At 36.9% G+C, this 16,983-nt stretch overlaps 3 protein-coding genes and 1 pseudogene across 3 annotated transcripts; 1 reads left to right on the top strand and 3 right to left on the bottom strand.

The window, feature by feature from the left end:
• Window positions 1-3,648: 3,648 nt before the first annotated feature.
• On the bottom strand, window positions 3,649-4,206 carry LOC145039694 (secreted RxLR effector protein 161 pseudogene; annotated as a pseudogene).
• A 4,804-nt stretch (window positions 4,207-9,010) lies between these two features.
• On the bottom strand, window positions 9,011-9,562 carry LOC145039693 (uncharacterized). The gene has a single exon (XM_078987715.1). It carries the CDS (start codon window positions 9,560-9,562, stop codon window positions 9,011-9,013), a length of 552 nt encoding a protein of 183 aa, XP_078843841.1.
• Window positions 9,563-13,296: 3,734 nt separating this feature from the next.
• Window positions 13,297-13,932, bottom strand: LOC145042047 (uncharacterized). Its single transcript, XM_078990399.1, has one exon. The coding sequence runs from the start codon at window positions 13,872-13,874 to the stop codon at window positions 13,443-13,445; it is 432 nt and encodes a 143-aa protein (XP_078846525.1). The 5' UTR covers window positions 13,875-13,932; the 3' UTR covers window positions 13,297-13,442.
• An 824-nt stretch (window positions 13,933-14,756) lies between these two features.
• Window positions 14,757-16,777, top strand: LOC145042046 (Pentatricopeptide repeat (PPR) superfamily protein). The gene is made up of 2 exons (XM_078990398.1): window positions 14,757-14,959; window positions 15,101-16,777. The coding sequence occupies exon 2, from the start codon at window positions 15,184-15,186 to the stop codon at window positions 16,603-16,605; it is 1,422 nt and encodes a 473-aa protein (XP_078846524.1). The 5' UTR covers window positions 14,757-14,959; window positions 15,101-15,183; the 3' UTR covers window positions 16,606-16,777.
• Window positions 16,778-16,983: the final 206 nt, after the last annotated feature.

The following is a 16,983-nucleotide window of genomic DNA, read 5'->3' as shown; positions in this document are numbered from 1 at the left end:
ATCTACATGTCTAAGTTTTGCTATTGAGTTCATAATTTTACATTTTCCATTTTCCAAGAACCAAGTTTCAATATATATGTTCGATATTTTTTGATCAATAGATTCAGACAAGGAAACTTGATTACTATGTCAAATATTTGTAGTGGATTTAAACACAAGTCGATCTTGGTGACACTCTATTTCGTTTGGTACAAAACAACTGATTATTATTTTATCTTTAAATTTATAATTTTAGCCATTTGTTTATTATTTTTGTTGATCCGTAGGGCCCAACATAAAACAATTTGCCTCCATCTTCATTTATATTTTAGGGTCACCTCTCAATCAATTTGTCATATCATTATTATTATTATTTTTTCTAATTCGATATCATAAGGTCGAGTATACTCACCAACTAGTCATCACCACTTTGTAGTTGTTATACTCAAGCTATCCGGTATGTAAATGAATTCACACATGGGTTTCCTATGTAGCACACCAATCCACCGGTGAACACCGCCCCAGATGTTGGTGGGTTTGGTATGGAGTGGATTATAGTGATGGTGAAGACGCATGAAAACATCTAATGAGAAACCGTGAGTTTCCATTTTCTCTCTACTTTTCTCTCCTCTTTTTTGTCCATTCACTACAAACCAACCGATGAACACTATTTCCACAATCTAATGGGTTGGTTATGGAATGCTAAAATACTTATGTGGCGCTGAATTGACTGAAGGTTTGGTTGTGATCACTCCCTACAGTCTCACCACACCACATTATCAAAACAATTTATTTTTCATTTTTTAATTTAGTGTTTTTTTAGTTAAGTAAATTAAATAAAACTACAACATTTTCATTAAAAGAAACCGTACATAAGTTAAATAAAAACCGAAAAAAACTAACCTAGAAAAAATACCAAACATTGAATTTTTTTTACATATTCTTATATTTATTTTTGATTCTTTCTTTTACCGTAAAGAATATCTCAAGATGCTCGCCTTTGTAATCTTCGACTTTCATCCTCAATGTTTCCAAATCGTTTTTTTTGCTTCACAAATTGTGTTTGTTTGTAATCTTCTTTCGCTTCTTACATGATCTTAATCTTCCATTTTGGGGGATTTACATATCGATCGAATTTCTCTTTAACATGTTCGATACCACTACGCTCCAAACTTTTTGAAGTAGAAACGGAAGCCGTTTTTTTCGTTTTATTCCTTCCAATGGGCCGACATAGAGGTTATTCCACTTCTAATTTATCCGACTCATTGTTTACGCCAATAAATGTTCGTCTGTCCGATTGTTGCAATTGAGATTTCCTTGAGCACTTGGAATCGGATGAAACGATTATTCATTAAGAAGCCATTTGTGACACTTTTTTAGCTCATACCAAGCATTCACATATGAAAAAGGCCTTCATGTTAGATGTGACTCTTGGTATTGCTTAAGCACCGCCGCAAATACATCAAAATCAATCGTCTCTCTTTTGTGCATATTCTTCAAGTTGTGAATTTTGTCGAATTCGGTATTTAGAGCCTCATGTTGCGCCATTTGGAATTCAGTTGGTCGATTGTTTGATACTCGTCTTCTCCCAATTATTCATGGAAAATGTTTCTAACTGTTTCCCAAAAACCAACTCTCGTTTGCACATTCCCTTTTATCGGGTTTTGGCTGGCCACAATCCAAGCCTTAGTCAAAATGGTTTTTTATTTTCTGACCAATTTTGCGTGCTGGTTGAAACAGGTTTAGACTTTTTGCCTTTTTTGCTTGTTTTTTTTCTTCATCAGGGAGAAGAAGGGGTATACCAATTAGCCTAACATATAAAAACTCGTCTTCTCATCCTTTCTAACTCAAACTCATATAAAGTACTAAAATCCCACACATATTTCTTTGACAAGGTGGCCCTCATGAGAAATTGATGAGTAGCCTAATTCGTGTGATCAACCAGCCCGCTCTATAGGCTATAGTATCCAAAACCCCATTCATAATTCTTCCTTAAGTTTCTTTGATAATCAATTCACCACTATAATCTTGTAAATAACAAACTAATAGACGCACAAGGAAACCGACAAATAATATTGAGAATTATATGTCGATTAGTTGTGAATAATAGATCCAATTATTATTATTATATTTACCGAGTTTCGTCCAGAAAGCAGATCTATCCTTCTCGATTAGATCCGATTATAAGAAAGGTAGAAGAAGACTGTCCTGTTATTGGACGAATTAAACACAAGACAGAAAAATAAAACCGACCTGTTGATTGCTGATCTTGATCTTGAAACAACTGCACGGATCAGACTCCTGTCCTTAAAGGTTTTTACTTCGCTTGTACTGGCTGTAAGCAACAGAGTAAAACCCCAAGATTTAATGCAGCTTTATCGATAGTCCAACAGCACTGGAAATCGATAAACACAAAACCGACTACTTGGAAACTAGGAAAAAAACGCAGAGAGAGGGAGGAAGCTTTCAGATTTCGAGAGTATCCATACGGCTCCTAGGGAGCTGTATTTATAGGTATCGTAACCCTAGAAGGCATCAAACGGGCCCCCATAGGCCGGCCCCAGAAACCCTAGGGCGACTGCTTGCTCTCCAAGCAAGCCGTTTCCTGATCCTTCTAGAATACCCTGACTTGGCCTCCACGAAGTCAACGATGGTCAACCATTTGACCGGATCGGTCAAACCGGCTTGACCCGAACTCGTCAAAAATAAAAGCTCGTCAGCTCCCAGCGATCGATACGTCGTGCGAAGTGCAAAGTGCGCCTAAATCGCGCACTCGCGGCGTCAGCTAGTGCTAGGCTAGGCTAGGCGCGCGCGTGGGCTTGGCCCATTCCTTTGATCCACTAAAGCCTTTGAAGGCTTACCAAGGGAATAGGCTTATAAACCCACAAAAGTTTCTTCCCCCCCCCCCCCCCCCCAATGTGGGATACAAAGGAAATTGCCAACTTGCAATTCCTTTATATATGAAGTTCCAACAATCCCCCACCAAGTTGGTAAGTTTCCTTTCACTCAAACAGATGATGTCACTTGGGTGTCACGAAGATTAAACCCTGGTTTAATGAGAACAAACAAGAAGAGACCGATTCAATGGTATCCTTATGGCCATGCGCTATAAATCCTTTTCATGACCCTCTAGAAGATAAACCACTAATCTTCACTTGAGGCGGCACCACCTCTAGATCATATAGGCAAAGTTTTACAACATCTTCGTTGCTTAGATGTCTCCAAAACTATGTTAAGAGTCGTAACTCAACCTCGTTCTCGGCAACGACGTACTATCCTACCTCACATGGATCTATCATGAATGATAGTACCTTCTATCGTTAGTGATTCCGTTGTTACCCGTTAAACTTGAAAATTAGGAGCACTAATGTCAAGTTGGGTTTCCATCACTAAACGATTCTATTGTGGTTTTAGACCCATGACTCTCGTGGTAGATGTAACCAAATCTCTCATCAGAGGTTTGGTAAATGGATCTGCCAAGTTCTTACTTGTCTTGACATAGACAACCTTGATGGTACCACTTTCAATTAGTTGTCTCACAAAATTGTGTCGCAGACCTACATGTCTTGACTTCCCATTATATACCACATTATATACTTTAGACAGTATGGCCTCACTGTCACAGTACATGGGTATTGAAGGCATCGGAACATCCCACAAACGGATGAGCTATGCTAAGGCAATTAGCTCCGCTTCCATTGTTGAATGAGCTATGCATGTCTGTTTCTTGCTCGCCCAAGAAATAGCACCACCAGCTAGAGTATAAATCCAACCACTTGTTGATTTTGAATCACTAGTGTGATCAATCCAACTGACATCAGAATAACCTTCAAGTATTCCATTAGATGACGAATATGTCAACTCAAAAGAACTTGTCCTTTTCAGGTATCCTAGTACTTTACCCACTGCCTTCCAGTGCTCCGTCCCTGGATTAACTGTGTATTGACTCAATTTGCTTACAACGAATGCGATGTCAGGTCGTGTGCAGTAAGTAGCATACATCATACTTCCTACTGCACTAGCATATTCCAGTTGAGCCACTGCTCGACCATAATTCACCTTCAGTTTTACACTTGAATCAAAAGGAGTATTGAATTCCTTAATGTTCAAATGTTGAAACTTTGTTAGAATTTTCTCTATGTAATGAGATTGACTCAGAGAAATCTGACCACCTGTCATTTTCACCTTGATACCAAGAATAGTATCTACTTCTCCAATATCTTTCATCTTAAAGTTTGAGACATCCTCATTTTCACGGCCAGAAAACACCGATTTTTTTTTTTTTTTTTTTTATGCTTTATAAAAATCAGAGTACTTCTTTTAATAAAAATGTTGCGGAATTTGTTCCCAGAAAAACATGATAAATACGTTTTTAAAACATTTTCAAAGAAACGTATTTTGTTCATTTTAAAACATTTGGGATGTCATCGTTAATACAAAAAACATAAGCATAAACAGAACTTACATTTATTTACACTAGTGATCTACATCCCTTTAAATCTCTCAGTGTAATGTGACTTCATATCAACATCTGTGATATAAATAAACTGAGTGGGTCAGGTTAGGAAACCTGGTGAGCACATAGGGATTTCAATCCCACAATGTTATACCATATATATAGTTTAAAATTCACAAAATATACAATTTCACCATATATATATAAACAACTCTTATCCCACCCCGTCGATCCTCGCAACGAGGCTATCCATACTCTCGGACCTAAGATTAGTCGTTTTACCTACTCCATACTCTCGGATCAGAAATGAACGAATTTACCAAATCCATACTCTCGGACTAGGGACGAATGACTAATCCATACTCTCGTATTAAAGATGAATGATTATGCCTAATCCATACTCTCGGACTAGGGACAATAGCTAATCCATACTCTTGGATTAACGACGAATGATTATACCTAATCCATATTCTCGGACTAGGGACAATGACTATGTCTAATCCATACTCCCGGATAAGTGACATATACTAACTTCTATTCTCTGAGTTTAACTCACTTGTACTCGTAAGAATATACTACCCAATATTCCACATATTTAATTTAGGTCTACTCTTTATCCTAAATTATCAAATATAATCAGGTATGTTCTTTAACACGAATTTCAAGCAACATCAATTAACTCGAACATAAACATATAATTAATACTTCAATCAATACTTGTATTAAAATCATGTTCATGAAAGGGACTATGCACTCACCTGAGAAGGTGGTGACTCGGTACTCGGACAACGCTTCGTTTACTTTAAAATAATTTCCTTCGACGAAACCTAGTATTATCACCAATAGATTTTAGTCTATTATTCGCCGAGACTAATTAATAGTCTAGCTATTATTACTATTATATAAGCGTTAAAAAAAATACTTACATAACCCATAATAATAGCCCAAGTATTTATTATATGCTCTTAATAACGTTAATATAATTAAATAAAAGCTATATTAAAAATAGCGTAGGCGTAGCTCACTTACAGCGGGTTTTATAGAAAACCAGGCTTTGCTTGGAGCAGCGTTTCCGAGCCGAAAAGCTCTTCTTCTTGGAGCCGTCGAGCACTCCGGGGCTTCCGCCTCGTGCTAGGGAGGTTCCCTAGGCTTTTCGGGGGATTTCGGGGCTAGAGAGAGGTTCTAGAGAGAGAGTAAAGAGAAGAAAGAATGGGAAAGGTGTGAAGAAAATGAGGGTGGGAGAGGTGGTATTTATAGGGTGAAAATGGCTGAACTTGGTGCCACATGTCACCATCTAGTGGCAAGACTTGGGGAGAAAACAATGGCCAAGATTGTGCCACATCACCCATTTTCGCACAACACACTTCCGACTTCTAAAATCCGTAACTTTCACATACGACCTCCGTTTTTGACGTTCTTTATATCCACGCGTAGGTAAAAATAATATCTACAACTTTCATTTTGACTCCGCCGGCTAATTCTCGACCGATCTTAAATTTAACAGTACGAGGCGTTTAGACTGTTAAATGACCGCGAAGAATTCGTAACTCCTTCATACGGACTCCGTTTTCGTCTGTCTTTTTACCGTTGAGTTCCTATTAATGAGATATTCAACTCTCATTTATTTCACGTAAGCCAAAAACCGCTCGAACTAAAATTCGAGTTTCGGGCTGTACACTGCTAAGCCGAATCTTAGAAAAATCATAACTTCCTCATACGAAGTCAGATTTGGGCGTTCTTTTTAGCGACGCTCTTAGTTTAACATATTCTACGACTTTTGTTTAGATTGCTAAGGCTAAAAAGTCTTCTATCGTAAATTCACTATTTACGTCTTCCGGTGCCGTACCGATTTTGCCGTAAAACTTCGGCGGACCATAACTTCTTCGTTATAACTCGGATTTCGGCGTTCTTTATATGTACGGAAACCTTGTGACATATTCTAAAACTTGGTTAAGACTATTCATTCTAAATAATCTTTTGTCGAAAAGTCATTTTTGACCCCTATTGCCTCTAAATGGACTAGCCCGGATCTGCGGGCGTTACAAAGTTCGAGGATAGGTATTTCTTCGTCTCAAGAATACCTTCTAGATGAGTGCCAATGATCAGCATATCATCAACATAAAGACATATAACTATTATATAAGTAGTTGTATATTTAGAATAAATACACCTGTCAGCACTGTTGTGCTGAAAACCAAATGTTGTCACAGTGGTATCAAATCTCTCATGCCACTGTTTGGGAGCTTGCTTCAATCCATACAAAGACTTAACAAGTCTACACACTTTGTTTTCTTGTCCAGGTATTACGAAACCTTCAGGTTGCTCCAGGTAAATCTCCTCTTTGAGATAACCATTCAGAAAGGCTGTCTTCACATCCATTTAATGAATGTACAATCCTTTCAAAGCTGATATTGCTATGAGAGTTCTAATTGAACTAATTCTAGCAACTGGGGCATAGGTATCAAAATAATCGATCCCTTCTCGCTGCCTATAGCCCTTTTCAACCAACCTTGCTTTATAGGCAGATATGGATCCATCAGGATGATATTTCTTCTTGAATATCCATTTGGATCCTATGGGTCTTCTCCCCTTGGGTAGATCAGCTAACGCCCAAGTTCCATTACCCATAATTGAATCCATTTCGTCATTGATTGCTTCCTTCCACAGAGGAGCATCCCGAGACGTCATGGCTTCAGTGAAGGTCTTAGGATCATCATCAAAATTAATTGAAAGGATGACCTCTCTCGTCACTTTCTTTTGTGTTCCTTCGACCAAATAAGAATAGAAATCATCTCCAAAGGTTTTCTCAATTCTAGCCCTAGTACTTCTCCTTGGTTCCTCCACAATGGGAGGAGGTGGGAGTATTTCTCGAGAGGTACTTGTAGGTGTTGTATGACTAGAGTTTTCTTCATCCTTAGAAAACTTGTCCTCAAAGAATTCCACATCTCTGGATTCCACAACAACACCTGAATCAATATCAAGTAACCGGTAAGCCTTGCTATTTTGAGCATATCCAATAAATATACTCTTATTAGCTCGTGCTCCCAATTTGGTTCGCTTAGGATCGGGAGTTCGATAATAAGCAACACACCCCCACACTTTCAAATAGTCTAGGTTAGGTTTTCTACCTTTCCACAACTCATAAGGGCTTGTAGGAATCACACGACTAGTGATCCTATTGTGAACATAACAAGCAGTCAATAGTGCTTCCCCCCACAGATTGTTTGGTTGACCCGATTGGTTCAACATACAGTTGACCATCTCAGAAAGGGTTCGGTTCTTTCTTTCAGCCAAACCGTTCTGTTGGGGAGTGTATGGTGATGTTCTCTCATGTTTGATTCCATTCTCTTCGTAGAATGTGTCAAACTCTTGGTTGAAATATTCTCCGCCTCTGTCCGAGCGAAGAATTTTGATGAGTCTTTCAAGTTGATTTTCGACCGCAGCCTTATATCGTTTAAATGCATCAAAAGCTTCATCTTTTGATCTCAGAAAATAAACATGTAGATATCTACTGAAGTCATCACAAAATGTGATGAAATACCTTCTTCCTCCTCGAGTAAGGATTCCATTTAACTCACATATATCAGAATGAATCAACTCAAGTAACAAAGTGTTTCTCTTAACTGATGGAAATGGTTTCTTAGTGAACTTTGATTTTACACATGTTTCACATTTTTCAAAATCTTTTGTGTCATATTTTAACATACTTTTAGTTTGCATTTTTTCAATGTTTTTAACATTAGTGTGAGCTAAGCGTTTATTCCATAAAGAAATTGAACAAACAATATAAAAAGAAAAGTTCACTTCATTCACATTAGCAACCAATCCATCAATTACATCATTTCCAACACTCGACACACTAGCAACACCACTCTCAACACTAGGACCACTCATATTACCCTCATCACTAAGACATAAACGATACATTCCCAAAGTGTTGTTAGCCCTCCCAACATATCTTCTGCCTTTAGTGATCACAATTTTGCCTTTCTCAAGCACCATCTTGAACCCACCCTTGTCAAACTTGTTCGCAGAAACCAAACCCTTCGAGATAGTAGGAACATGAAGAACATCTCGAAGAGTCACCCATTCACCACGTGTGAACTTCAACCGAACATCACCCCTTCCTAGAACTTCAGCTCTATGGCCATCAGCACAGACGACAACCGTCCCATGAGGCATGGGTTGGTAGGTGCGAAAGCTCTCTCGTTGCCCACAAACATGCACAGTGGCTCCAGTGTCCACGAACCAACCTCGAGCACAGATTGCTCGAGTAAGAGAGGAGATCATGAAAATCTCTCCAAGGTTCACACTATCCACCATGTCAGTTACCTTCTCGACTGCATGTGCAACCGGTATGGATTTGCGATCTTTGCATTCTCTCGCATAGTGCCCAATCTCTCCGCAGACGTGGCAAGGACCGGCCCTTTTTGGCTTTGAGTTAGGATTTTGATGACCCGGTTTCTTGAAGCTTTGTTTCTTGGGCCCAAAATTCTTCTTGTTTTGTCCCCCAGATTTACCTTTGTGGCTAGAACTCCTACCTGACACATGATGCACACTTTGTCCAACTTTACCTCACTTGTCCCTGATGTGAGTTTCCTCCTCAATGCGGAGGTGTTTCATCAGATCATCCAAGGAGTAGTCCTCAGATTTGTGCATTATTCTCTTAGAAAAATCTTTCCACGAGGGTGGCAGTTTTGCGATGATCGCACCAACCTGAAAGAGTTCTGGAAGAGAGATGGTGAGTGCGTTCAACTTGTTGACCATGACTTGGAGTTCATGCACTTGCTCCATAATTGGTTTGTCATTAACCATTTGAAACTCAAGGTACTTGGACACAAGGTACTTATTAGTACCTTCTTCATGTGCCTTATACTTGAGTTCCAACGCACTCCATAGCTCTTTAGGATCTTTGACCGGCGAGTAAAGATCATAGAGCCGATCAGATAGGGAATTCTTGATGTGACCCACACACAATTCCTCGGATTCTCTACGCAGAATCCTTTGTTTTTCCAGTTCTGTAATGACCGTTGGGTCCACAGATTCCCCTTCCTTTGGAATTGGATCATCAGGAATTGGTGCTAGTTTTGGGTCCAACAAAAAGGAGAGCTTCAAGACATGAAGCATGAACTTGACCTTTTCGGCCCAACGAGTGTAGTTCTGACCATTGAATTGGTGAAGTTTGGCAAACTCTTAGTTCATGAAATGGAGGCTAGCAGTAGGGTCCATTAGTCTGTTGATTGATCACAATAAAGTAAAAACCTTTAAGATTGTTGTAAATAACAAATTAATAGACGCGCAAGGAAACCGACAAATAATATTGAGAATTATATGTCGATTAGTTGCGAATAATAGATCCAATTATTATTATTATTATTATATTTACCGAGTTTCGTCCAGAAACCAGATCTGTCCTTCTCGATTAGATCCGATTATAAGAAAGGTAGAAGAAAACTGTCCTGTTATTAGACGAATTAAATACAAGACAGAAAAATAAAACCGACCTGTTGATTGCTGATCTTGATCTTGAAACAACTGCACGGATCAGACTCCTGTCCTTAAAGGTTTTTTACTTCGCTTGTACTGGCTGTAAGCAACAGAGTAAAACCCCAAGATTTAATGTAGCTTTATCGATAGTCCAACAGCACTGGAAATCGATAAACACAAAACCGACTACTTGGAAACTAGGGAAAAAACGCAAAGAGAGGGAGGAAGCTTTCAAATTTCGAGAGTATCCATACGGCTTCTAGGGAGCTGTATTTATAAGTATCGTAACCCTAGAAACCCTAGGGCAACAGCTTGCTCTCCAAGCAAGCCGTTTCCTGATCCTTCTAGAATACCCTGACTTGGCCTCCACGAAGTCAACGGCGGTCAACCATTTGACCGGATCGGTCAAACCAGCTTGACCCGAACTCGTCAAAAATAAAAGCTCCTTAGCGACCGATGCGTCGTGCGAAGTGCAAAGTGCGCCTAAATCGCGCACTCGCGGTGTCGACTAGTATTAGGCTAGGCTAGGCGTGCGCATGGGCTTGGCCCATTCCTTTGATCCACTAAAGCCTTTGAAGGCTTACCAAGGGAATAGGCTTATAAACCCACAAAAGTTTCTTCCCCCCACCAATGTGGGATACAAAGGAAATTGCCAACTTGCAATTCCTTTATATATAAAGTTCCAACATATAAATATTTTAAACACCATTTTATATTTTTCTATAATTATGATATTCCGGGCAGAAGTTAACATTTTTTTTTTTGGGAAAATGATTTTGGAAGTTAATAAATAGTAACGTAGCCACATATAGGCAAAGGTGGGCCTTACCCACCCACAAAAAATTAAGTTTATACATATCTGGAAAATGACTTTTGAATGATGCACACCATTCAAAATTCCAGATTTCATATCTCGTTTATATTTTATAAATTATTTGATCTATTTTAAAATAAGATTCTGGCTATGTCACTGGTAACAAACTATCGGTTTTGTTCACATTTGGTCATTTTTTTTTGTTCTTTATTTACCATTGAACTTGTTTTTAATGTTCACAAAAACCATTGCAACTTGCTATTGAAGATTTCCAGTAACTTTATCAGCTCCGACGGCTCTCCGGTCATCTTATACGACGAGCCTCCGACAAACAGGAGTTTTCTGACTATTTCAAACCCACAAACCCACAAAAACCATTGAAACCTTGAAATAAGTTCGATTTCATATCTATAAATTTTTCCTCTTCAAGTTCAAGTTCATCAGACTGTCTATTTTGTTTTGGAAAATAGAAAGGGGAAGATGAAGGTTGAAGGTTCATCCATGGAAGAAATCGTTCATTTTTTCATTAGAAATCGTCCAGCTTCGAGTTCAAGTTTACCAGAAAAATTTGTAGATCTAGAAAATAGAAAGAGGAAGATGAAGGTTCATCCATGGAAAAAATCGTTCATAATTTTTATCCCATTCAAATTCATTCATATTTTCATCAGAAATTGCTCACCTTCGATACTTCGTTACCTTCCAAAGTGGTTTTTCCTAATTTTTTTAGGCTGTTCCTTAAATATTTATCCATGCCCTTAAGTGATAAGTAATTAATATCCCATTCAAATTATCAAAGAATCTGTACATAAATATTTCGATTCACCTCTTCTAACGTGGATTTAATATCTATAGGTTAAAGCCACTTAATTTTATGTCAAATATATATACAACGTTGACAAAGGATCAAAGAATGGGAAAATATAAATTGAATGAAAATATTTCGATTTACTCGAATCTACCAACCAACAAGGAAATATAAATATATCTATCCCATCCATGGTGGTAATGTGGATTTATCATTTTACCTATTTAAGCATCACACTTCTAACTTTTTGCCAAATTATGGCACAACCATCACGACTTTATTAATATGCAACATTTAATCATCCCATTGTATTGCAAAGGGCTAATGCCATAAAAATCCCCAAATTTTCAAAAAATGTTCGGTTATGTCCTAAGTCCATTTTTATGTCTACTAAAACCGCACATTTACGCAAAAATTGTTATAGTTGCCCTTTTTTCCGATTTTACCCTTCTGTGGCATTAGTTATGTTTGGTTATAACCTCACCATCACTACCTATCCAACCAATTCCCCTTCCCTCACACAATGACACCAGGCGTCAACTCTACCAACACCTACAACACCACCGCCGAAATCCTCCACACAATCCGTCCATGGTTCGATGACTTCCTCTCCTCCTTTACTCTCCTTACTCATCTTCATCTTAACCCTAATTCTCCGCCTAATCGCTGCAATCGTGTTCCGGTTCATCATTTATCATCTTCGGTTGGATCTTCCTGTTCTTCGCCAGATACGAACCCTTAATCGTTTTCGATTTCAAATTCAGATATCGTTTGGTTCTGATTTCGTTGATCGTGATTACGATCGTTGTGGTGGAACCTCTTTAGCTCGATTTTGATCGCGGCTCCTTTGGTGAGCTTACATGCGATATTAGGGACTCCTGATTATACCGAATCGCTATATGGAGCTTTGCTTTCAGGTGTTGATGAAGATGGAGATTCACGATGAGCCTACATACAGGTTTGATGGATTTTTGAAGAACAAATTCGATTTGATTTTAACAATACTTTTGCTTGTATGATTTTTATGTACATGTAAATTGATTGATGATTATATCACTATGTTGTTTGAATGGCTATTTTTGTTACATATGATCTCATATTTGTTGCTTATGGATTGTGAATTGTGATCTAATTTGTGTTCTTGCCAATTACTGCATTCATATAACACTGAAACTCAAAATTAAAATCAAAATCAAAATCAGCTTATCTATTGAATCGAGTTAAGGATGGATTTTTATCTGAATCAAACATGCAACCTTCAGGAAAAATTGTAACGTGTTATATACCAAGCAAACCAAACACAATCTAATCCTAGAACCAAACATCCCCTAATGCCACAGAAGGGTAAAATCGGAAAAAAGGGCAACTATGACAATTTTTGCGTAAATGTGCGGTTTCTGTGGACATAAAAATGGACTTAGGACATAACCGAACATTTTTTGAAAATTTGGGGCTTTTATGGCATTAGCCCTATTGCAATTACATCTAAGACCAACTCTTGGTATACTAACACCCATTTATACATTTTTCATGCACAAGATACACACATGAAACATGTAGAAGTGTATTTTCACAACTTAAAATTCTTAACAATTTATAAGTATTTGATACCTTACATACAAAATGTGTATTTATTTTTGGGTCTTACATAGAAGCCAATATGAAGAACGTTATTGTTGATCTACAAGGCTCAACTTCAAATAAAACTGAAAAATAGCTATTGGACTCTAAAATTGACTTATTTTGCAACACATATCAAGAACTAGCTTTTGTTAAGTTATATTCTTAAAAGACAATTTTAGTTCAACCAGAAGACAATGTCAGCCCGATGAAAATCAAAATGACACCTTGAGGACTTGTTTTTACGAGGATTATAACACCACGACATGAAAGTATAAGGTTTATGGAGTCTGATAAGGGTCCCAAAACAAAAAAGACATGACGACAAGATTAGGCAACAAGATTGGAATCCAAGGGTTGATATCATTCCCTAACCTTTTCCTTCTAAGTCTCTTCTTCACATACTGTATCTTATCTTCTTCACCCCATTTTGGTTCTTCTACGCCTTTCGCAAGCACCAAGGGTTGGGGTAGTTGATAAGGGCACTTTGACCTCCAAGATGCTTTCTTCACCGATACCCTTTTCATGAAAAGACTTAAAGCCCATCGGAATTCATGGTGTTTAGGGCACAGGATTGGAGGGTATTCCCAATCGAGGTAACATGGGATTTGTGTGGCGATGAAGAATTGGGCATGGAGAGATGGGGTGGTTGTATGGTGGGTTAGGATGTGAGTTAGGGCATGGTGTCTTTGTTCCCATGTCGTTTCTTCCATTTGGAAATTTAGAGGGTGGGTTTTTGTTTTTGTTTTTGTTTTTGATTGGATTGAATGGGTCAATATTACTACATATATATATATGGTATAAAGTGTTAAAAATTAAAGTATCCATATAAAAAAAGAAAAAGTGTTGGTAGTTCTGCTGTTGCTATTTAAAAGTTTATAATTCAATAAATAAATGTGGTTATCCATCAAAAATCAAAAATTAAAAATATAATAAATAGATTGAGATCGTGGTTGATAACGAGTTTCTGATTTTTTTTACAAGTTTGAAATAAAAAAAGAATTATCTGGAAATATATGCTTAGATTTTTTATTTTCTAATAAAAAGCTTCTAACTAAGGAATTACTTCAACTGTTTTTTAGATGTTTATGAATTTTTAGCTTTTATATTTCATTTAAATTTATGATTTAAAATATTTATAGTAAATTAAAAAAAATACTTTTACATAAATAAAAATAACATCCTCCTGTTACAAAGTAATTTATAATTTCAAAACTTTACAATTATTTTTAACAAACAAATTTATACGGATAAAAATTATAATTTATAATTATAATATATTTTTACATATCATGAAACAAAATAATATTTTATATAATAAAATGAACGGTTATTGATCTTTTTTTTTTTTTTTTTTCTTTTCATTTTGTTGATTTTCATTGCAAATGTTTAATGTAATCCTTTATGTTTTTGTAATTTTTAACAACACAATGATTTTTTAGAAATTTAAATTTAAATTTTTATTTTTTATAAGTAACTAGAAAGTATATAACTTTTATTAATAATATTTTTAGATTTTAACAAGCTTTTGTTATGTATAATTTTTTCAAAAATATTAATACCAAACCTACATAATATTCATCCCATTAGTTTCTTCATTTCATTATTCCATGATTTCCAATCAATTATATTTTTTCTTTAATGAGTCATGATTCCGGTCCATCTTTGCCAAACTACGAGTCACCCAAATAGCGGCTGTAGCAGTGTGGCCTATACTTTTAGCCATCCAACGAAGAACTTCAAAACTGAGCAGATCTAGCAACTTGATCACTCTCTGAATTCACCATCATCTATTGTAGTAAGATCTTTATCGTATTTACGATTCTTGTCATACTAAAACCCATTATACCTGTACTTCGATGTCTCCAAATGATTGTTTGACAACATGCCTACAAACTGTTTGATAAAATGTCTGAAAGAAAAATCATTTTTACACCAGGCCTTCAGATATCCAGTTTTCACCTGAGCACCTCCGATAGACTTATGGGGTAGTTTGGGAAAACATTCGTCGGTATTTGCAACATGGCGATGAGAAGCAAATCACTTATCAAATGGCCAAAACAAGTAACAACATCTCTAGTTGAACAACTGATTAAAGCTGAACGGAATGTAGAAAAAGCTGTCATCGTTTTTGATTCCGCATCAGCAGAGTACGCTAATGGCTTCCGCCATGACCACACCACTTACTCCCTCATCATCTCAAAGCTCTTATCTGTCAATCAGTTCCAAAGAGCAGAAGATTTCATCGACAGAATGACAAAAGAATCCTGTAAAGTCACTGAAGACATACTTTTATCAATATGCAGAGCCTATGCACGTGTCCATAAACCTCACGATGTCATGAGAATTTTCCAGAAGATATCTGAACCCACATTGAAAGCTTACGTCACTGTCTTCTCCATTCTCGTTGATGAAAACCAGTTGAAAGTCGCCTTCAAGTTCTACAGGTACATGAGACAATTAGGCTTCCCTCCAAATCTCCCTTCACTTAACGTCTTAATCAAAGCTCTTTCCAAGAACATCTCCACCATTGATTCAGCCATTAACATCTTTCGTGAGATGCCCAAACACGGGTGTACACCAGATACATACACATACGGGACTTTAATCAATGGGTTATGTAAATTATCAAAAATTAAAGAAGCCAAAGAGCTTTTTAAAGAAATGGAAACAAAAGGTTGTTCTCCAAGTGTTGTCACCTACACTAGCTTAATCCATGGATTATCCCAAAACAATTTGGATGAAGCTTTGGCTCTTTTTCAAGAAATGGAAGCTAAAACTATAACCCCTAATGTATACACCTATAGCTCTATTATAAATGGGCTATGTAAGAATGGGCGTAGTTTGGAGGCTATGGAGATTTTGGAGGGTATGATTGTCAAACGACATAAACCCAACATGGTAACTTACAGTACTTTACTTCATGGATTATGTAAGGAGAAAAAGATTCGAGAATCTTTGGAGATATTTGATAGGATGAAAGTTCAAGGGTTGAAACCAGATGCAGGATTGTATTGGAAGATGATTGAGGTGTTTTGTGATGATGGAAGATTTGATAAAGCTGCTAACTTTCTTGATGAAATGGTGTTTGAAGGGATTCCTATAAAGAGAGTGACTTGGGGTGTTCATGTTAAGATTCATAATACTGTGGTGAGAGGTCTTTGTAGGTGTAATGATGGAAATAGAGGGTTTCAAGTGTATTGTAGGATGCGAGGTAAGGGGATTTGTGTTGATGTTGAAACTTTTGAGGTTCTTGTTGGTTTTTTTTGTGAGAAATGTGATCTTGAGAAGGCGATTAGGGTTTTTGATGACATGGTTGTTGATGGATGTGTTCTTGAAGAAGATACATGGAGTGATTTGGTTTGTAGAGTTTTGGGGAAACAAAAGGTGAAAGAAGCTGATGAATTGATGAGTAAACTTGTTGTGTTTGGAAATCAAGTTTGACATAAGTCATCTAATATTCTAATCCTTTATAATTACTTATTTTAATCATATGTATGCTCATTATCTCGGATATAAGCTTAATGATGTAATTTAAGTATGGGGTGTGTAACAACTAACTCAAGTATCGTATAATTTTACTAGCCTTAAGAGTAAGAGTATTTAATAAGTAGAAGCTAAAGGATCCTGTGAAATGTGAATCATGAAGATTGAACTTAAGAACTTAAGAACTTAAGATATTCATTATATTTATTTTAAATTGAAGATTGAAGATATAAAACGCTACCCAAAAAGGTATATCACAATTCACAATCAACATTTGAATGTCAATCGCATTCCAATGCTTTACAAAAGGAAACGTGTATTAGCCATCCTTTGAGT

Source organism: Lactuca saligna, chromosome 4 (assembly GCF_052625555.1).
Source record: "Lactuca saligna cultivar CGN05327 chromosome 4, ASM5262555v1, whole genome shotgun sequence".
Taxonomy (NCBI): Eukaryota; Viridiplantae; Streptophyta; class Magnoliopsida; order Asterales; family Asteraceae; genus Lactuca; species Lactuca saligna.
Note: the sequence above shows the minus strand (reverse complement) of the source record. Positions and strands in the feature narration are given on the sequence as shown.